Source organism: Tachypleus tridentatus, chromosome 11 (genome assembly GCF_004210375.1).
Source record: "Tachypleus tridentatus isolate NWPU-2018 chromosome 11, ASM421037v1, whole genome shotgun sequence".
NCBI lineage: Eukaryota > Metazoa > Arthropoda > Merostomata > Xiphosura > Limulidae > Tachypleus > Tachypleus tridentatus.
The window spans coordinates 94,117,976-94,137,466 of NC_134835.1; the positions used below are offsets into that span (position 1 = coordinate 94,117,976).

The window sequence follows — 19,491 nt, forward strand, 5'->3', positions numbered from 1 at the left end:
TCGCACAGATCAGTTGATTACGACGCCATTTCCCGATTGCAGATATCTTCATTTGTGTATTAGCTACGCGGTTTTAAGTGAAGTGCGATTTTTTTGTTTGGCGGATTTCAGAATGAATGATCTGAAGGAGCAGCGACTTGCTGTGAAATTTTGTGTTAAACTTGGAAAATCTGCGACTGAAACTTTTGCTACGCTTAACACGGCTTACGGTGATGTTGCTATGAAGCGTACGGCATGTTTCAAGTGGCATGAACGTTTTAAGGATGGTCGACAGTCCATTGAAGATGATGAGCGTCCTGGACGTCCTTTCACGTCAACTGACGACCTACACGTCGACAAAATCAACACCCTGGTGCGGGCAAATCGACATCTGACTGTCAGGGGAGCTTGCTGAAGAGTGTGGGATATCAGTTGGATCTTGTTACGAGATTTTGACCGAAAAATTGAAGATGCACCGCGTTGATGCGAAATTTGTGCCTCAGAACGCGTGAGTTTTTGTACAAACACTCGATCACTGTTCTTCCCCACCCCCCTACTCACCTGACCTTGCTCCTTGCGATTTTTTTCTTGTTCCCCAAACTCAAAAGACCCTTGAAAGGAAGAAGATTTGAGACGATTCCCGAGATTAAGGCAAATCCTACGAAGGAGCTGGAGGACATTACAAAAGAAGCGTATCAGGACTGTTTCAACAAGTGGAAACACCGTTGGGATAAGTGTGTGCGTTGGGGAGGAGAGTACTTTGAAGGGGTCCCAGACCTGTAACTTTTAAATAAAGTACATTTTGTTTTATGACGTCAGTCCGCGTATTTTTTGAACAGCCCTCGTATACACACACACACACACACACACACACATACTTACATACGTACGTACATATGTATGTATAACATGGTTGAGAATAACTTAATTACAGCGTTTATAACACTTTTAAAGAAGGCCACTAAGATTTTTTTATATCTTTAATAACAGTCTTAATAATCGTAACTGTTAGTATTCTTTCAAAAATGTGATTCATTTTTATGTTGTTGTTTTTTTGTAAGATTTGCTTGAAACGTGAATATTTTACTCTGCGTGTATTTTCGGAAATTTTTTGGTACAGCCTGCAAGAATAGAAACCGATATGTTTGTCAAATCTTCACTACTTGTTCGTTGAACGCTCAGTCACAGCCAAATAATCCCTAATGCTCTACGAGTATCGTACACAGGCCTCACAACCCTGAGTCAAGAATATATTGCTTTTCAGCCCAATTCTATTAATATCACGTAATTAAAATAATACACAAATTTGTGGCATCGAATTAAAACCATGTTTCTAATTGTTGCGTGGAAATGGGGGGACGTATAATTATACATTCTTAGGAGACGTCAAAGATTACAGCACTAGCCTTTCACTTGTTCCAACGGTATATCAGGCGAGCATATGAGCTTTAAAAGTGTTAATTTTGGTGTAGCTTACAAGTAGGCCTATACTAGTTGATACGTGTGTTACGAAGAACCGTTCATGTGGTGGGACTGAATTCTTCAGCAGGGCACCTGTTGTAGGCAGTGAGGAAATGATAATATACATTTCTGTTTAGGAGTAAATTAAAAATGTAAAACCAAAGTTGTAATCGATTCATTATTAGAATTTCTGGCCCATTTCAACATTTTGCAGCAGTTAAATCTAGGAGGATGATATTATTGGTCATCCCCCACTCGACAAAAACTGGGGGATATATATCCCCTATCCTCCGGGATTTAAGTCGTTGTCTATATATACATCGATGTGTCTACCGTTTAGGTTCTCATTTCAAGTATCAAAAATTTTGTGTGTGTGTGTGTATAGCAGAAAGCTTTAACAGACTTTAACAACATAACTTCATTTATACGGGATAAAAGCAATTAAATTTCACGATATCAGTTAGCTGCTATTCTAAAAAAAGAAAGAAAAAATGTCTAGAAGCAAGCAGAGCCTCGTTCAGAATATGTCTGTGTATAACTTTAACCTTGTGTATCTGTGTGCACGACTTCCTCCCCAAAGTAAGTTCTTGTGTAAGGTAAACCTGTTTGGTCTTTAGGTAACGGGTGGTGGAAAAGTGGGGGGTGATATGCTTCGGCTGCCACATAGAAAACTTAGAACGATCACACCTTTAATTCTTGGTTTAACGTTGTGGTCATTTGTAACTGTGGTTGTTTCCAACAACATTACTTTGTGAAAAGATCGTGAGCTGTACATAAAACCAAAGTAAAGCTAGTTTGATCTATCGAATACATCTTTCTCAAAAACCACAAATCAACACCCTATTTTTAATTGCATTTGTGTGATATCCACATTACATCAGTGTGATATAATTAACATTCAATTGGGTTTGCGTCACTCATTTCCAACTTTGACCACGCTGTGAAATCTGGACTTTTTTGTTTTGTATACTTCCAGTTACTGACTCAGTTACTCAACTAACAATCCTGGATGATTACTCAGCAGTTGTATCCAAAGTTCTTTGTTTAGTATTACAAATATGTACAGATCAGTGCTATGCCGAGACAGGATGTTAAACACTGTGTTTTGTTCAGTTCTGCGCCTTGATATATCCGATAGTATGAAATATTATAGACGTGTCTCTATTTAACATTCACTATACATCTTTAACAATGATGGCTTATTGTTACTGTAATTTTGATCGCGGAACAGCTTAAAGAAGGTATGGCACTGACATGTTATTGAGTTTTATACAGTTGAGAATGGCACTTACCATGACTTGCGTGTATATAACGTTAGGAATTATTTTAATCCCCCCTTTCCTAGTCTTAAATTACTAGATCCCTTCTACCACCAAAATCCCCGAGGCAGAAAGGTGGGGAGGGGGCACCAACGTGTGTAACGAGGCTTGGCGTGGAATGCGAATATTTTCCACTGCCCCTGTGGGGCAACATTTACAGAAGTAGTACAGTATCGTAATGAAGTTCGGATAAACAACCTGAGAAAGGAAAGAAATTACGAACACTGTCGTTTAAGCTAAACTTTGAGTTGTGGGCTCTGTAGGTGATGCTACTGATCGAGTATTCAGTGTCATGATTCTTAATACAACGTCAAGGTCAAATTTGAACGAAACCACGACTCAGTGATGTGACATCCAGGTTTCGTGGTGTGTATGGATAGATATAATCAAGTACGAGTACTTGACATGTTTACCAGCAAGGTAGGTTGTGTTTCTGCCGTGTTTTATTTGTGCCGTTCTCAAGTGCATATACAACTGTGGATTTCGTACAGGACTGGAAGAGTCAGTTGGAAATGTTAACGCTCTGTGGTTTACATAAATTTTTTAAATACTAATTTTGAAATTTAAAACTGTCAGAAATGATTGTTTTCTAAATACACTATTCGGCATCCTAATATATAGCATTTGTTTTATTTATTTATATAAATTTGGTATTGGATAAAAGTAGGCATTAAAGATGTTATCTGTTCAATAACATTTGTCCACCGCTGGTACAGCGGTAAGTCTACGGATTTACAACGCTAAAATTAGGGGATCGATCCCCGTCGGTGGACTCAGCAGATAACCCGATGTGGCTTTGCTATAAGAAAATAAAAATACACACTTAACATAAATAAAAAGGGCCCGGCATGGCCAGGTGGTTAAGGCACTCGACTCATAATTTGAAGATCGCGGGTTCGACCAAACATGGTTTAGTACTATTAGCGTGGAGGCGTGTTAATGTTACGGTAAATCTCACTATTCGTTGGTAAAAGAGTAGCCCAAGAGTTGGCGGTGGGTGGTGATGACTAGCTGCCTTTCCTCTAGTTGTGGGTGGGTACTGTTGACCGGCTACCTACCTTCTGTCTATCAGTTCTAAGATTTGACTATGCGCAAAATAGTCCTATTGTAGCTCTGCGCAAAAACTCTTTAACAAATATGGAATTTATAAATTGCGAATTTAATTTAGAAATATCTACGAATCGATATAGTATATCCATTATGTTAGGGGTTCTCAAAGTGTTTTCTGAACACCCTTTGAAAATATTTCAGACTGTGACGACCCCCACACACACACACATACACATACATAAAATGATAGCAAATTGCCGTATAATATTCGTTATCGCGGTCTTTTTTATGTTCTCACGACTCTCCACCCACCCTGCAACAGCCTTGGAACCCTCTTGGGTCAGGACCCTAGTTTAAGAAAGGCTGTAGAATTAACACACACGTCAAATCCGCTATCGCTGTTAGAGCAATAACAACTTTTAACCCGCTTTGTAATTTATACTGCGGTCATTCCCCAACTTGAACATGTACCAGCGCAATTTAAACATAGACATGTATAGTGATTCTCAGTTAAAACCTAGAATCACATAACCTTTAACAACAACAGAAAATAAATTGCACTTACCATTTTGACACAGGATTTAGCGGTTAGTTTATGTTACTAATACACTGACAACTATAACAGGCGTGTTTTTATCACCTTGATACAAAAGTTACCGGATGTATTTACTTACAATTATATTTTAACATTATGATGCAGGAATTGTGGGATCTTCATGTTGATATTAAACTTGTATAACGCTAAGAAATATTTATTAATTTAATGCAGGAGTTATCGAGCATTTATTTTGTTAATAAACCTGTACTACGTTAATATATATTTGTTGTTATTTTGATAGCGTAGTTATCGAATATTTGTTATTGATATACTTACAAGATAAAATGTATTTTTATTATTCTGACACGCGAGTCAGAGGGTAATTTACGTTTTTACTAAGGTATTATCTTACTGGGAAAATCGGATTTTTATGTAAAGTGAAAATTGAAATAGAACGGGATTCGAAACCACAACACAACTGACAGAGCTGGTGCTTATTTTGACTAAATTTTCGCTCTTTTTTTTCCATTTAATAAAACAGTTTTAAGTACACCTACTAGCAGAGTGAGTGTATATTTTCCGATTAAATCGTTTGTCAGCGATATTCTGAAGTTTGACAGGTTTGTCATGAAACGTGTGTAGTTTTTTATGTATACAAGTTGATTTTACTCTACGCTTTCTTAGTTCACTTATCTTTGAATGCAACATCACAAAACACTCGTATATAGCTTCTACCTTAGGATTTATTAAGTCACGTGACATTTGTGGTCTGTAAAAAATATGTATGTCAGTACACGCCGTTCATACGCGAATTTCGGTTCGTTTACGGTTAATTGAACATAGTTTTCTATGGGTCATAACATAGGTCAATATACATTGACCTACTTTTCAGGGTTATCATAATTGTAATGATATCAGAGGCTAGGACCGTGAACTCTGTTTGTGTGTGATGTTTGATCCTGATCAGATACGTGATATAGTCGTAATTTTAGGATTGCAGTACGAGTAAACAAGCGACCGCTTTCCAGGCTACACGAAACACGGATTCCTATACTTTTTGTATACCTCATATCTACAACTTGAAAATTAATAAGATATTTTATTATAATCAAAATTGTATAGTAGTGTAATTAAAACTAGATTAATGAAGAAAAAGTCTTTTTTTACGTATTAGACCTACGTTTTATTGTAAGTGAAAGAATTTTACTGTTCCAGAAAAGGGAAGAACGAAAACAAGGAAACACCAACAAACCTTTATTATCAGTTATCGCAAACTTAAATTTTTCAGTAGAATCGTATATAAAACATTTTAGCCATAGACTAAGTTTATTTGACATCTTGGTAGTATGGAGACTGAAATTTGAAAATTTACCTTCGGTTATCGAAGTTTCAAGTTTTAGCAGTTACCTGTAATCTAAACAAATATCGTTTGTAGTTACTAGATGGCGCTACAGTCAGTAACAAAAATTTTCCATCATAAGTTGTTTGTTTTAATGAAATAATTGACTTATTCTTGACAGTGATCCCTGTCGCATTAAACATGCTCGCCTTTTCAGCCGTGGGGGCATTATAATGTGATGGTTAATCCCACTATTCGTTGGTAAAAGAGTTGGCGGTGGGTGGCGATGACTAGCTGCCTTCCACTGTCTTACACTGCAAGCCCGGCATGGCCTAGCGCGTAAGGCGTGCGACTCGTCGCGCTAAACATGCTCGCCCTCCTAGCCGTGGGGGTGTATAATGTTACGGTCAATCCCACTATTCGTTGGTAAAGAGTAGCCCAAGAGTTGGCGGTGGGTGGTGATGACTAGCTGCCTTCCCTCTAGTCTTACACTGCTAAATTAGGGACGGCTAGCACAGATAGCCCTCGAGTAGCTTTGCGCGAAATTCAAAAACAAAAAAACAATCTTGCAGTGATTCATTTTCCTGACAATAAGAAGCTTGACGATTGGAATTATTTTCAGTTCAAAAATTGTTTGACAGATAATAAATGTTAATATTTTAAAATTATGTGTATATATGTGATGAATTTTACAGAAAAACATAACTACATGACTTGTTTGCATCCTTCTCTTTTTTTATATATACTGCTACTTCAATTTTAAAGCATAAAAAATAACTTTTAAATTTCTATGTCACCTTAAATGAATATTTGCTTACTGATATCGAATATAAAAATCTGGCAAAGAAGTGAAGAAATCTAATATTTAATAGGGATATTCAGAAGTGAAATATGAAAAACAGTTTTAAAATCACAACTTTTCATGAGAATATACTCTCATAAGTGGCAAAGAAGATCGTATGTAAATTGAAATATGTCTGTAGCACGAATTTCTAAATAATATAAAATTAAGATGTGCGAATATAATTCCACTGATCAAACCGATAGATGTATCATCTCAGGAGATAAATAATAACAGTATTTAAAATTATTGTTTGTTTTTTGCTACTGTACAAACTGTTAATTTCAATAAGATTATCACTCAGCTTGAATATTTTCATTGCACAAATATTTCAGTAGAATTTGTGCTGTGCTAAACGAGATAGAGAAACAACAAAGTTTACACATTTTACTAGAACCTTTTAACTTCTTTTTTAAGTCAATACATAAGATCAAACTTAAGCATTTTTTAGTATATTTGCTATGTTGTTTTACAAAGCTGGCTTCTTTTAGAATATCTAGGCTCAGTTTGTATGTTTGTTTTTAATTTCGCGCAAAGCTACACAAGGGCTATCTGCGTTAGGCGACTCTAATTCAGTAGCGTAAGAATAGAGGGAAGGCAGCTAGCCACCACCACCCACCGCCAGCTTTCGAGCTACTCTTTTACCAGAGAATAGTGGGATTGACCGTAACACTATAATGCCCCCACGGCCGAAATGACGGACATGTTTCGTGTGACGAGGTCTTGATTAAGAAGGACTTAAACAGTATTTTAATAATACAGAACACCGATACATATGGTTGTCAGTTACGTTAACTGAACGTGTATGAAATGCTTTAATGTTTTATTAATTACATTTTGTTTAATTTTCATAACTATAACGTATCCTTCTCTTTAGTTAATTAACAAAAGTAATTGTAATAATTTGGTCCTGTCTAACAGCACTCACGCTTTCGTTTCGTCATACAATTACAAAATTCTTACATGAAGTAATTTTAATACATCACTGTACGTTATGTTATGATAAGGAAAAATATTCAACGTAATTTTATGCGGTTGTCATGTAAGTTTTATTTTAAGACCTTCTCCTTATTAGGGTTTTAATCTTCATAGACCAGGGAGGGTCAGGTTCACTGGGACCTCTTCCTTCTGTCTGTGCTGTGGTTTTACTTACAGGTGAGAGTTTGTGATGATACAGCATGAGGTTCGTAATTAAGCACACTTGCTTCGACCTCTTCCAGGGCTAATGATAATGTAGGTGTCCGCATTAACAGTCTTGTGTTGTGTATAACGTGTCTAATGTTCGGTATTGGAGTGTCTTACGCTTAAACGAACAGTTTGGTATATACAGACAACACATTTCACTGGTTCACAACTAATACAAGAACATTTTACATAAAAACCCTTTTTTGAATATTTTTATATTAGTTCACAACTTCTGTGGGTTTATAGTCTAGTAATAGGTGGCCTTACTAACTGTCTATTTCTAAAATATATATTACACTAGAAAGGTACTTAGGCTTCGTTCCATCATTTATGTAGTAGCGATCAAGTTTACAAAGTAGCTCGTTCTTTTCAGTTTTTCTCAAAGTACTATAGAAAATCTTGCAAGAGTCTACTATTTTAAGACCTATTTACTGTGATTAACTGTTTTTGAATTTCGCGCAAATATTCGATTTTGTGTGACCTGATAAAATGCAGATTGAGCGAAATATCACAACTACATTTTATTCAGAATGTGAAAGCTTAGACGAAAAAAGGACAAATATTGAAAGTGTCCTCCATATTCCATTTGAAATGTTTACAAAAATGTAGCTGTTATGTCATAGTGACATCCTTGTGACTGGCCCGGCATGGCCAGGTGGATAAGGCACTCGAATAGTAACCTGAGGGTCTCGGGTTCTAATCCCCGTCACACCGAAAGTGTTCGCCCTTTCAGCCGTGACGGTCGATCCCACTATTCGTTGGTAAAAGAGTAGTCCAAGAGTTGGCGGTGGATGTTGATGACTAGCTGCCTTTCCTCTAGTCTTACTCTGCTAAATTAAGGATGGTTAGCGCAGATAGCCCTCCAGTAGCTTTGCGAGAAATTCAAAACAAACCAAAACCTTGTGACTGAAGAAATTTCGATGTGACATAAAGCTGATTCTCCATGATAACACTTACCTTGCATCATCCACATAGATTTTCGCGTCTTATTTATGCTTTACTTCTTTAACTGTTTGTTTGTTTTCAAAATTAGTTAGATAACACTCTTGGTTCATGTTTCCAAAATAACTCTATCACGTTTGTAAATAAGCTTGCAGATGTTTATTATGTATTTTGTTTGCATTTATGATTCTTGAAACTGCGCTACATATTGGCTTGTCCCCTGGTGGGACAGCGGCAAGTCTTTCGATTTACAATGCTGTAATCAGGAGTTCTATTCCACTTGGTCAACACAGCAGATAGCCCGTTGTGGCTTTGCAATATATATAAATATACTTTTGTGACATATGTTATCTTTATGTATGTTTGTCAGCATTTGCTGCTTACGTGTCTGTAGACAAGTTGATACATTAACAGGTTGTAAATGAAGGAAATAATTCTTTAGCTACGAGTATGTTTGTATTTCTTTTATACTTATTAACCCTAATTACATTATAATTTCTTAAATTGATTTTGAATTCTATACATGTTTTACCCCCTTCTTTTGTTGTTTTGTTTTCATAAGGACAGAAACTACACAGGTCCGATAAAAGTTCCATTTATTTTCTGTCACAATAGTTTCAGAGCCTAAGCTGTGAGCAACAAGGTAGCGGAAACGAACTTAAAAAAATCAGGAAATTTGATTTGCACGTTCACCAAAACTCTGGTGAACATAACATTAATTCGCATGTTTTAACATGCTCTTAGTCAGTTACGCTGTGTTATCTCATCTAGTCAGGAACATGTTGTACATGGTATTTAATGACAGGTTAGGTTAAATGTTATTACAAGTGTATCCTACGTGCGCGTGTTCAGATCTGGAAATTCTGTGTGGGAACTTGGAAAGTATGTTGCTACTCTGGCTAATAGTGGGAAAGTATCCATGTCTTATATAAAAAACGTTGGTAAGATTTTAATTATTATTACTAAGATCAAATGGAGAATCATAAAATGAAAGACTGATTTTGACGAGGGCAGCTCACATGTTTCTATCAACCCAGAATGGCTCATTCAGATATCTTTTGGCGAAGAGTAAACATTTCCAGTATAGAACAGTCGATGAAAAGCTTTGAATTTATGACCGTACCTGCTTTCAAGTCCTCTAAATATAGACTCAATACTAAACCGTGTTCATCAGGTCCAAGCACCTTGGCGTAACATCCTCTTTCTGACGGATAATATTTCACAAAATGCTCTGTAAACTGTGTATGCTTTAAAGGTGAGCGAAAAAAGCCAGAACCGTTCGACTCCGTGAAACTATGTAATGTTTATTGAGTCAGACTTGGCCTGACAATGTTTGAAGTTAATAAGTAGTCTTTCATCTTACCCGCCATGTTCGTAGGTCAGCTCTTACCATATTTCCAAAAGAATTACTCTTCTTTCATAAAAACTGGCTCTACTTCTTTAAGTTTCTCTTTGTATGAGTAATTCGAACTATATACAGAAGCAAGTAGAGAAACCGTTGTTATGACTGTTTATTGGGAAGAGGGGGAGCAGAAATACATATTTTAAAAACGAATGTCAGTCAATTAAACTGTAATTCTTTTTTTCTTTGGTCTACGTGATGATTAACAATACCTCACGAAAAAAAAAAGGGGGAGATTTACATCAGAGGGAACCGTTAAATGTTTTTTGTTTTTCTCCGTATGTTTGTTGTAATTTTGTTACATAAAATTGTGGATAGATTTCTAGGATTAAAGAAGTAAAAGTACCTAACTGTATTTCAATGGTTGATGCTAAAGTTGCCTTTAGAAAAAGTAGGAATAATGGTAAGGTGAGATACAGGGAAGTATGACGTAAGACTAAATTTACTGATTAATTATTTGGTCGTTTTTGGTATTACCTTGTTATTTCGCTTAATTTCAAATGTAACCATTATGACAAGTGGTTTACAATAGACACAGTCTAAAACAGTTTGTACTGTCCATCATGAACTCCTTCAATGTTTATTTATTCCGAAGCTCAAGAAACGTCAAAGTGTTGAAGCTAAATAACCTGAAATATGTTGAACTGTAATGCGCATAAAACGTATTTTGATAGTTTAGCAAGTTGTATTATGAAACAAAAGAGTTATCAAATATTTGCTTGGAATGTAACCTCACCGCTTAAGCAACTGTAGAATAAATACTACACAACGTAACAATCTATTTGAATCACAAACGAAGAAAATCCGACAAGTCAGGCGCTTGCTCCTTCTTGTGGGAATTGAGAATACATACAATTTATGTGTGTCAGTTATGGTATATTTAAGCCGCAATGTTATTTGTGAATGTTTATAAATTTTCTTTACCAGTTTTATTCATTCCATAGTACTATATAAACACAAACATACAATTTAATCTATTGTATTCTACGTTTATATATTTACATTCAATTGTGTTTGTTTTGCTGTGTCCACCTTGGGGAATCGAACCTTGGATTTTAGTATTTAATTTCATAAACTTGCCATTGCCCCACCGGGAGATCATCATATCTACGCATCAGTGTCACAATGTAATATTACAATTCTCAGATTTATGCCATGTCACGTGATACGCTTCCGCTAACCTACTTATGACATATCAACATGAATATATTTTATTGTTATATAACAATCTCAACATAATCCGCACTGTTGATCGTGCTTTGTTACTTATTGTAGTGAGTTTAAATAATTTTGTTGTTCCTTGTTTTCACTCTCTACAGAAAAACATTATGGAATTATTTCTATTGTTGTCATCACCAGACGTTCTGACGTAACTGCTGACACTACCAGAATCAGTAATATCATAATGTTTTTATCTCTACAACGGAAATAACTGACAACATAAGAAGCAAGTAAAATTATTATTTGCAACGTTTCGCTAAGGTAGCACATTGTTATTTAAGTTTGCTAAAATAAAACTAGTACAAGTATTTGAAGTTTTCGCAGTCCTAGATTTAAAATATTGAAATAGATCCATATTTTAAGCTTTAAGTTAAGAATTTCAAAAATTTTGAATAATCTTTCAGAGTTTTTTAAATCGAAACTTGCATACAAAGTATTAAACCGATGCATTCCTTAAGTTATTAATGTTTTTTCTTTTAAGTTTAAGTGTATTAGCCGAAAAATATCGCTTACAAAAAGAAGCAAGAAGTGAATTGATTAAGACATTTTAATCATTACAAATCTTTGTTTTATTACACTTCATCTTACTAATTAGATATCAGTAAAGATTAACTACTACATTATATGTTCGGTTAATTTTTGGTTCTGTATATCTTATAGGTAACTTGCAACGGACCAGAACTTGTGGATAACTTATGATGTAAAATAATTCATTAATATCGCCACTATGTTCTCCTACTCTCAGTGGGCAGAACACAGATACTCTTCTGTGTACCTTACGCCTAACAACAAACAAATACATCTTCTCAATTAGTAATGTGCGTGCAAGATAAGCGGCAAAGAAATATTAGTTTCTTCTTCCTTCCTTTTTTACGGCCCCCCGCCAGTACAGCGGTATGTCTCCGGATTTACAACGCTAAAATCAGGGGTTTGATTCCCCTCGGTGGGCTGAGCAGATAGCCCGATGTGGCTTTGCTATAAGAAAAACACACAAACACACTCCTTTTTTACGATTTATTAATCGTTCGCTGTTGAACCTTACTGATCGGCTGCGCTGTTGTAGGCATAATTGTTATTGTGGTTGTGGAAATTTACTTACAGCAATACTTCATATACATTGTAGGCATAATTGTTATCGTGATTATGGAAACTTATAACAATACTTCATTTGCACTGTTGCAGGTAAAATTTACTTATAACGATACTTGAATATTACACCGTATTGACTGATATGATCTTTTTTTTGGGCCCGGTATGGCCAGGTGGGTTAAGGCGTGCAACTTGTAATCCGAAGGTCGCGGCTTCGCATCCCCGTCGCGCCAAACATGCTCGCCCTTTTAGCTGTGGGGGCGTTATAATGTGACGGTCAATCCCACTATTCGTTGGTAAAAGAGTAGCCCAAGAGTTGGCGGTGGGTGGTGATGACTAGCTGCCTTTCCTCTAGTCTTACACTGCTAAATTAGGGACGGTTAGAACAGATAGCCCTCGAGTAGCTTTGCGCGAAATTCAAAACAAACAAACAAATCTTTTTTTTTTGTTCCTTCGTTTTTTAAACTTTAATTTTATGTTTACCTCTAATAGAAGACAGAATAAAAAATCTATGGTTTAAGAAACAATTAATCAACGTTGAATCACGAGTGGGCTGGGTGTGACCTAGTGGTTAGATTTATTGGATTGTGAATTCAAATATTCATGCTTCGCGGCCTCGGCATTGCTGCAAAATCACGTTATAAGAGTTACATCCCACTATTTGGGGAGACATCAGTAGTTCCAGAGTTCACGGTGGGTGCTGCCTTCCCCTAGTCTTTCAGTTCTAAATTAAAAATAGTTATATCCAGATAAACCTTTATAGCAAAAGAGAAGATTCTCGAAAGGATTTAACATTCTTTAATAAGGATACTATACACTCTTTGCCGAGATGCGTTGATACCAAACCGAAATTGTTGGTTTTCCTATAAACCAAAAAATTCATAACAAAATATATTATGGTTTCAACTTTTCAGTACTAAATTTTTAAATATTTTCCATTCGTGAAGAGTAAGAAGCTGTAAATGAAAACGTGTGATTAATTTCACCTCGCGACTCTTCATTTGTGAACCATTCGAAATTTTGTCACACTTGTGATTTACAAGTGCGCATTTTTTTCTTTTATAAAAACAAATGGGTTTAAACTAATTTCATTCACTCCATAATTTATCATTTATTTTTGGCCAATCAACAAACCTGCTACTTTGCCAATCCATATGGGTGAATCACATTCTCAACTGAAAACAAACAGATGCAGATCTATGTAAGTCCGTTACTGACGTTCTGTTTACTTAGACCAACAAAAACTACTCTGGTCCAAATTTGGATTAACAGTGCATTGAATATTACTTCAAGATAATCACCCACTACTTAAAATACTACAAGCTGAGCGTGAACAAACTGACCGTTGGATGAAACTTGCCAGTGCTATAACACTGTGGACTCCCGTTATTATCTGGTCAAGTTAAATGTTGGCATTAGTTTTACAGTAGAAACGTCTTGTGGGCAAGCAATACTGATCTTTATACTGTTATAAATGCTATTGTTAACTGTGTATTATAATGGCTAAAATGTCTTGTTTATAAAGAACTAATGTGTCGATAAACATACAAGTACAAATAGTTCTTTTGATAATGGTACGATTAAAAGGCTTATAGAAAAAAACTTCGACACATATGTTTACATGTTACGTTAAAATAGTTATGGTGTGGGATGTCTATTTCTTCTTAAAGAGCGTTAAAGACTGAAAACCTAGATTACTTCTCCTAGACTATCGTGTAGCGTTGTGCGAGAATTCTGAAACAAATCAATCTCAAATGCTCTTAATGGAGAAAGAAAGAAAAAAGACTCCAAACCAAAAATACAAGTGAACGTTTTTGCTTTTAACTCCATCTGGTGGTTTTCGTGGTGCATTATAATAATAAACAGCCGTTTAGCCTTGTTTTTCCTCCCTTTGATGATTTATTACAATACGTGATATATGGATCGGGATTTAGATTCTTTCATCAGGATCAGGGAGAGCCAGGTACTATCGATGACTGTCAGATGTTAAGATTGTGTTATATTCGCCAATTGTCAATTGAAGGCTTTTACTTATGCTTCTTATTAGTGTGTGTGTGTATTGTGTTGTTGGGCTTAGGATTTTTCTACAGAAGGTGTTTGTGGTTTCTTGGTGATAAATTCAAAGATAAACAAAAATCACGCTCTCCACTTGGTTTCAAAAAATATATATATTCGAACTACTTAAACGTATGTATAACAAATTATTCATTATTTTATTATTTTAGAAATCCTGTACTGAATGAAGTATTGTTGCAGTAATAATACTAATGTAGATCGGAAATAGTATAAAAATAATAAACAAGTTGAACACTACTCAGTTTTTTACTAAAGTAAATATCATACAAATATAAGTACATTATATATCCATGCACATAAATAAGTAATTCACATTATGTATTTACAAACGTCATATAGTTCTGAAAAACTGTGGGTAACAACTTTTATGGATGGGGTGATTTATTTTGTAATGTTTGAAGGACATTCAACTCTAATATTAACATATTGTTCGTTTGACCTGGAGCTTTATTCTTATCCTCTCTCGGTAAGTTTCTGGATTTATAACGCTAGAATCAGGGGTTTGAGTCCCCTCGGTGGGCTCGGCAGGTAGCCAAATGTGGCTTTGCTCTAAGAAAACACACACACCTTTCTTCTTATTTTTCTCTTTGTTTGTCTGTGTCTATCACATGTTTACAGTGAATCGTGAATGGCCATAATTTTAAGGTTTATTTTATTTTATAGTAATTTAACCAGGAAAATTTTCACAGCCACTTTTAAGTTTGTCAACGATGGAAAAGTTGACATATATATTGAAATATAATTTGTTATATTAAATATTTTGAAAGAAGACACTAATTAATGCAGTTTATTCTAAGCCTAGGTGGTAGCAGAGGCGTAAAGAGCCACCCACATCTGTGAACTGTCATTAGATAAAAACAGATTCGAATCCTTAACAGAACAATGATATTAATTCTGATGCCGCTCAAAATGACAAACGTTGGCGCTACGTAAACTTTTTTTGTATGAACTTTTATCTTTGAATGAATGTTATCTAATGCTGCAGCATTGTAGTGTGACATTTGTTAAGAAAATCTAGCTTGTTTAAAAAGAAATAAAATGTAAAATGGTTGTTTCATCAATCTAAAATAAAGTATTTTGGTTGGAAGTAAATGCATTTCTTCGATGTGGTGAACAAAGCTACCTTACTTTGAGGGAAATATTATGAAAATTAATTCCGTATACACAATATATATACACTATAATGTATATAGTGCTTCATGTAAGAATACGTTATTAAAAGTTTGAAAGGAGTTCAAAATTCAACTAATTTTAAGATTACGCAAAACTTATTTCTCTCACTGCATCATTGGTTTATTTTAAACACCAAATTATTTAATAACCACATTCTGTAAAATTAACTTTTATGGTAATGTTGTGTAGTCATTAATGTAAACACAATATTTTTAAATATCTCTATCCACACACACACACTTGTATGTGTGTATCAATTAGTTAACTTAATGCTTTTAAATAATGCCAGTTACGAGTCTAATAAGCTTTCAAAGTTGAAGCTTCTTTAGAGGTACGAGGTAGAAAGGTTTGAGTTATATTGCACGTGGAAAGCTTTGGTTGGAACATGTAATAACATTTTCTAGAGAACTGCGTTTCTCGTTGCTCGTGTTGTTTAATAGCGTTTTGATTGAGAGGGCGTGTCGACATAAACCTTTCTTTTGGAGCCTTGTATATACATAGTTATAGAACTCTATTGATTTATTAAGTGCAAATATTCTAAGGCGGCCTCTAACGGAAGTTGTATTAAAAAGTTTATGCGAGGAGTACATAACGTGGTTTCAGCTGAAATGTTTAAATAATCATTGATTTTTTCACAATAGCAAACGTCTTTTTCGTTGTAATTCAAATTTTGGATAACCTGTGACTAAAACAATATTTTAATGTAAAAAATTGTAACACAAGTAACGATATTTATTTTAATTTTATTCAGATGAAAATATCATATTTAATTTTTAAATTTCTATAATACGAAATATTTATACAAAGCAAGATAGTTGATAATAAGTACATTTGGAAAGCAGCTGGAATACGATATCTTACTATAATTACGAATTTATTTGCTGTTCAAAATCGTAAATGTTAAAAAATACTGATCATTTTAAGCTCCTTTATTAAATTATGAAATTCTTATTACGAGTCACCTTCTCGCCAATTTCACGATAGAAACCATTGAAATCACTTCTGAATGATGGACAAAAACTGTTAAAGCAACGATTTTAACCGTTTACTGACATCATGCCAATTGATGTTCACAAATTATAATTGATTCTTGTGTACCTTACGTGTACACATATTCTCGTGCATACCAACCACGCTCTGATCTTCCAGTATTACGGTTAGTTCGACATAGAATACCTATTTACCAGTCCCAGCATTACCAGGAAATTACTCTTCAAATATGTAACCATTAAAGTATGAAGTGTAAATTTTGAATTAATGTATTTACACTTTACATCTCTGTGCTTCAGGACTTACTGTACACAATAGAAAGCTCTAAATTTATCTGCAGTAGTATAGTGAATTTTCTGTACTAAATTATTACAAAATTACCATATGTGAATATCAGCAATTGGTACGACTGTTAGAGGACTAGATGTACATTTGACATATACGTAATATTGCAAACTTCATGGACATTCTGCGTAGCACTTACACCTTTTAGAAATGATGATTAAATCCTACTGCAAGTACTAAAGACCACATTCCCCCGACGATAGTGCTATCTCATGCTTCTCTTACTTATTACCGATGTGATGACCTACAACTGTGCAAATCCAAAACTAAACAAATTAAAGCATAAATGTCTGTTAGAGTTGCATATGCATGTGGTCGAATAAGGTTGCTGTAATTCCAGTTTTTAAGCTTTTCTCGTGAAAATAGTAATTGGTTTTGAGGTGTGGCTGTGAGTTTATAAGCTTGTTAGCATTTGTAATTTTCAAACTGTTGTGCATTATCTTGTTAACAGTGCCAGAATATATGTTTAACTTTGCTGTAAGGGGGTTTTCAGGTTGGAAGATTCTCTTTCGTAACCATGGCCTTCGTTTTTCAGTTCTGCTTGACTCGGAATGCTGCCCTAAACTTTCTATTATACGAGTTTTCCTGCTTCCGTGGTGAACATTGAAGTTAATTGTTTTCGAAATGTGTCGTTTGACTTTGCTCCGTTTAAAATTTTTTTCTATAAATATTTCTCTTTGAAAAAAAAAAGAAGGTGGGTCGTATATTTATTCAGCCAGTGGCAACCACCGATTACATTTTGGAGACAGTGCACTCTACTTTCGTATGCAAGAGATACGTTTGTCTAGCATGTGACCGTAATTATAGAATCACCCCAACATTCGCAGATTATCGGTTCTTAATTTACACACTTTTTCAAAATACATAAATGATTATTTGTGCTTAAGTGAAATAAGTTGTTCTTATTACAATCAAACTATGTTGTGTTTTTTTTTTTGTAATTTAGATAAATTTGTAAACACTAAACTGCTCCGTTGTCTTAGCGATAGAAGTCAGTTGTCTTGTAACGCTAAGAATCTGGTTTCGATACTCACGGTGCGCAGTGTGTAGCTTTGTCCTTTGCAAAAACCAAACAGACAACACTAAGCTCAAGCATTGAAATATTAAGTATCTGAAATATAACAAGTACTTTAACATCTTACATAATAATATAATTTGGGAAAATGTATGTCTGTCAGTTGGAGTTGTACTTGTCTGAGCCAATTTTTTCTTACTGTCATCTCTAAGTAGCTCCACCCAGGGTTTCAATCGGTTAAAAATTGATTTCTCTAAATGTGAAAATATTAAAGATGTGTACAAACATGAATTCGATAGCCCTTAGTTTTAGATCAAACCGTGGCTTGAAATACCAAAATTATATATATTTTGTCAACTTTTAACACATTTTACTACCAGAATAATATAATTTGGAATGATGGATGTCTGTCCGTCTGTTGCATGTACATATAAAATTTGTTTGCTTGTAGTAAAAGCGCAAAACTACTCAATGTATTACCGACTTCCAGAGGTACAAGTCCCCGTATGTACCGTTTTACAACTGGGAGAACGTATATAAAGATCAATAATAGTTCGCTAAAAACAGTTGTAAGTATAGTTGTAACGTATGATATCAGCGACTGTTATAGATGCGCATTAATTTCTTAGTGCGTACGTCATTAAAACTTGAGAAAAACCTTTTTTCAACTGCAAAATATTGAATAGTAATTTTCATGAAATTGTGCAGCTTCAAAATGATTTTTAAATGCCAATTTTTAGAGTACTGTTTGTCATTTTATTCTTAAAAAAACACGCTACATCTTTATAATTTAAGGAAAATGCACGCGCAACAGTAATTTTTCAACACTCGTTTTTATCTGGATTTTGAAGATATTTTTTTCAGATTTTACATGTGAATTCACTGCAGGCTATAGGTTGATCATTTATGTACGAGTACAAATTAAACAATTAAATTGCCGTTCAATTCAGGTATTAAAAGATGCCATACAACCGTGTCAACCTCTTGAGCATATAATGCCTCTGATATTCAAGTTGACGAATCTATAATACATACATAAATCAATTTATTTTTCCTGTGACAGTCTATATAAAGCCCTCATGCTTAGTGCTCTGTTAAACAGACAATGCTAATTTGTTTTTTGAGATAGAATTTTCGTGCATTCTTTACGTACTGATAGTTGTAACTCTGCTAAAAATTCCACTTTAGTTTCGAAAAGTAAAGTTGTTGTTTTTCTATAAGCTCGGACATTACACAGTAACTAATCCCTGCATGTAGACAGTAACATCAACATTTAACAGTGTGCAAACTCTTCGGCCAAGACTGTATGATATCTCACAGACGTTAAACAGATTGAGGTCTAGTAACTGTGTTGGGGAAGAAAGATACGAGAAGTCGTTGTGATTATTTTTGCCCCATTTTTGGGACAATACATGTATCTTAGAAAAACCCTTGTCTGTCATTGTGGAAATATAGATTTGTAAAGTGGCCATAATCGGCATCAAAGATGATATACTGTGCATTGTACAAGTTGTTTGTTGTTAAGC

The 19,491-nt window shown here is 34.8% G+C and overlaps 1 protein-coding gene across 14 annotated transcripts in view; it reads left to right on the forward strand.

Annotated features, from left to right (window-relative positions):
• Window positions 1–19,491, forward strand: part of LOC143232799 (tight junction protein ZO-1-like) — a 110,622-nt gene that overhangs the window by 28,733 nt on the left and 62,398 nt on the right. The window contains exon 1 of one of the 14 annotated variants that reach the window (XM_076468675.1): window positions 2,540–3,179. The exons of the other annotated variants lie outside the window; for them this stretch is intronic. Coding sequence (XP_076324790.1) covers window positions 3,132–3,179 — 48 coding nt within the window. The 5' untranslated portion in view covers window positions 2,540–3,131. Of the gene's footprint in view, window positions 1–2,539; window positions 3,180–19,491 lie in introns of those variants that run through there. 14 annotated transcript variants of the gene reach the window in all.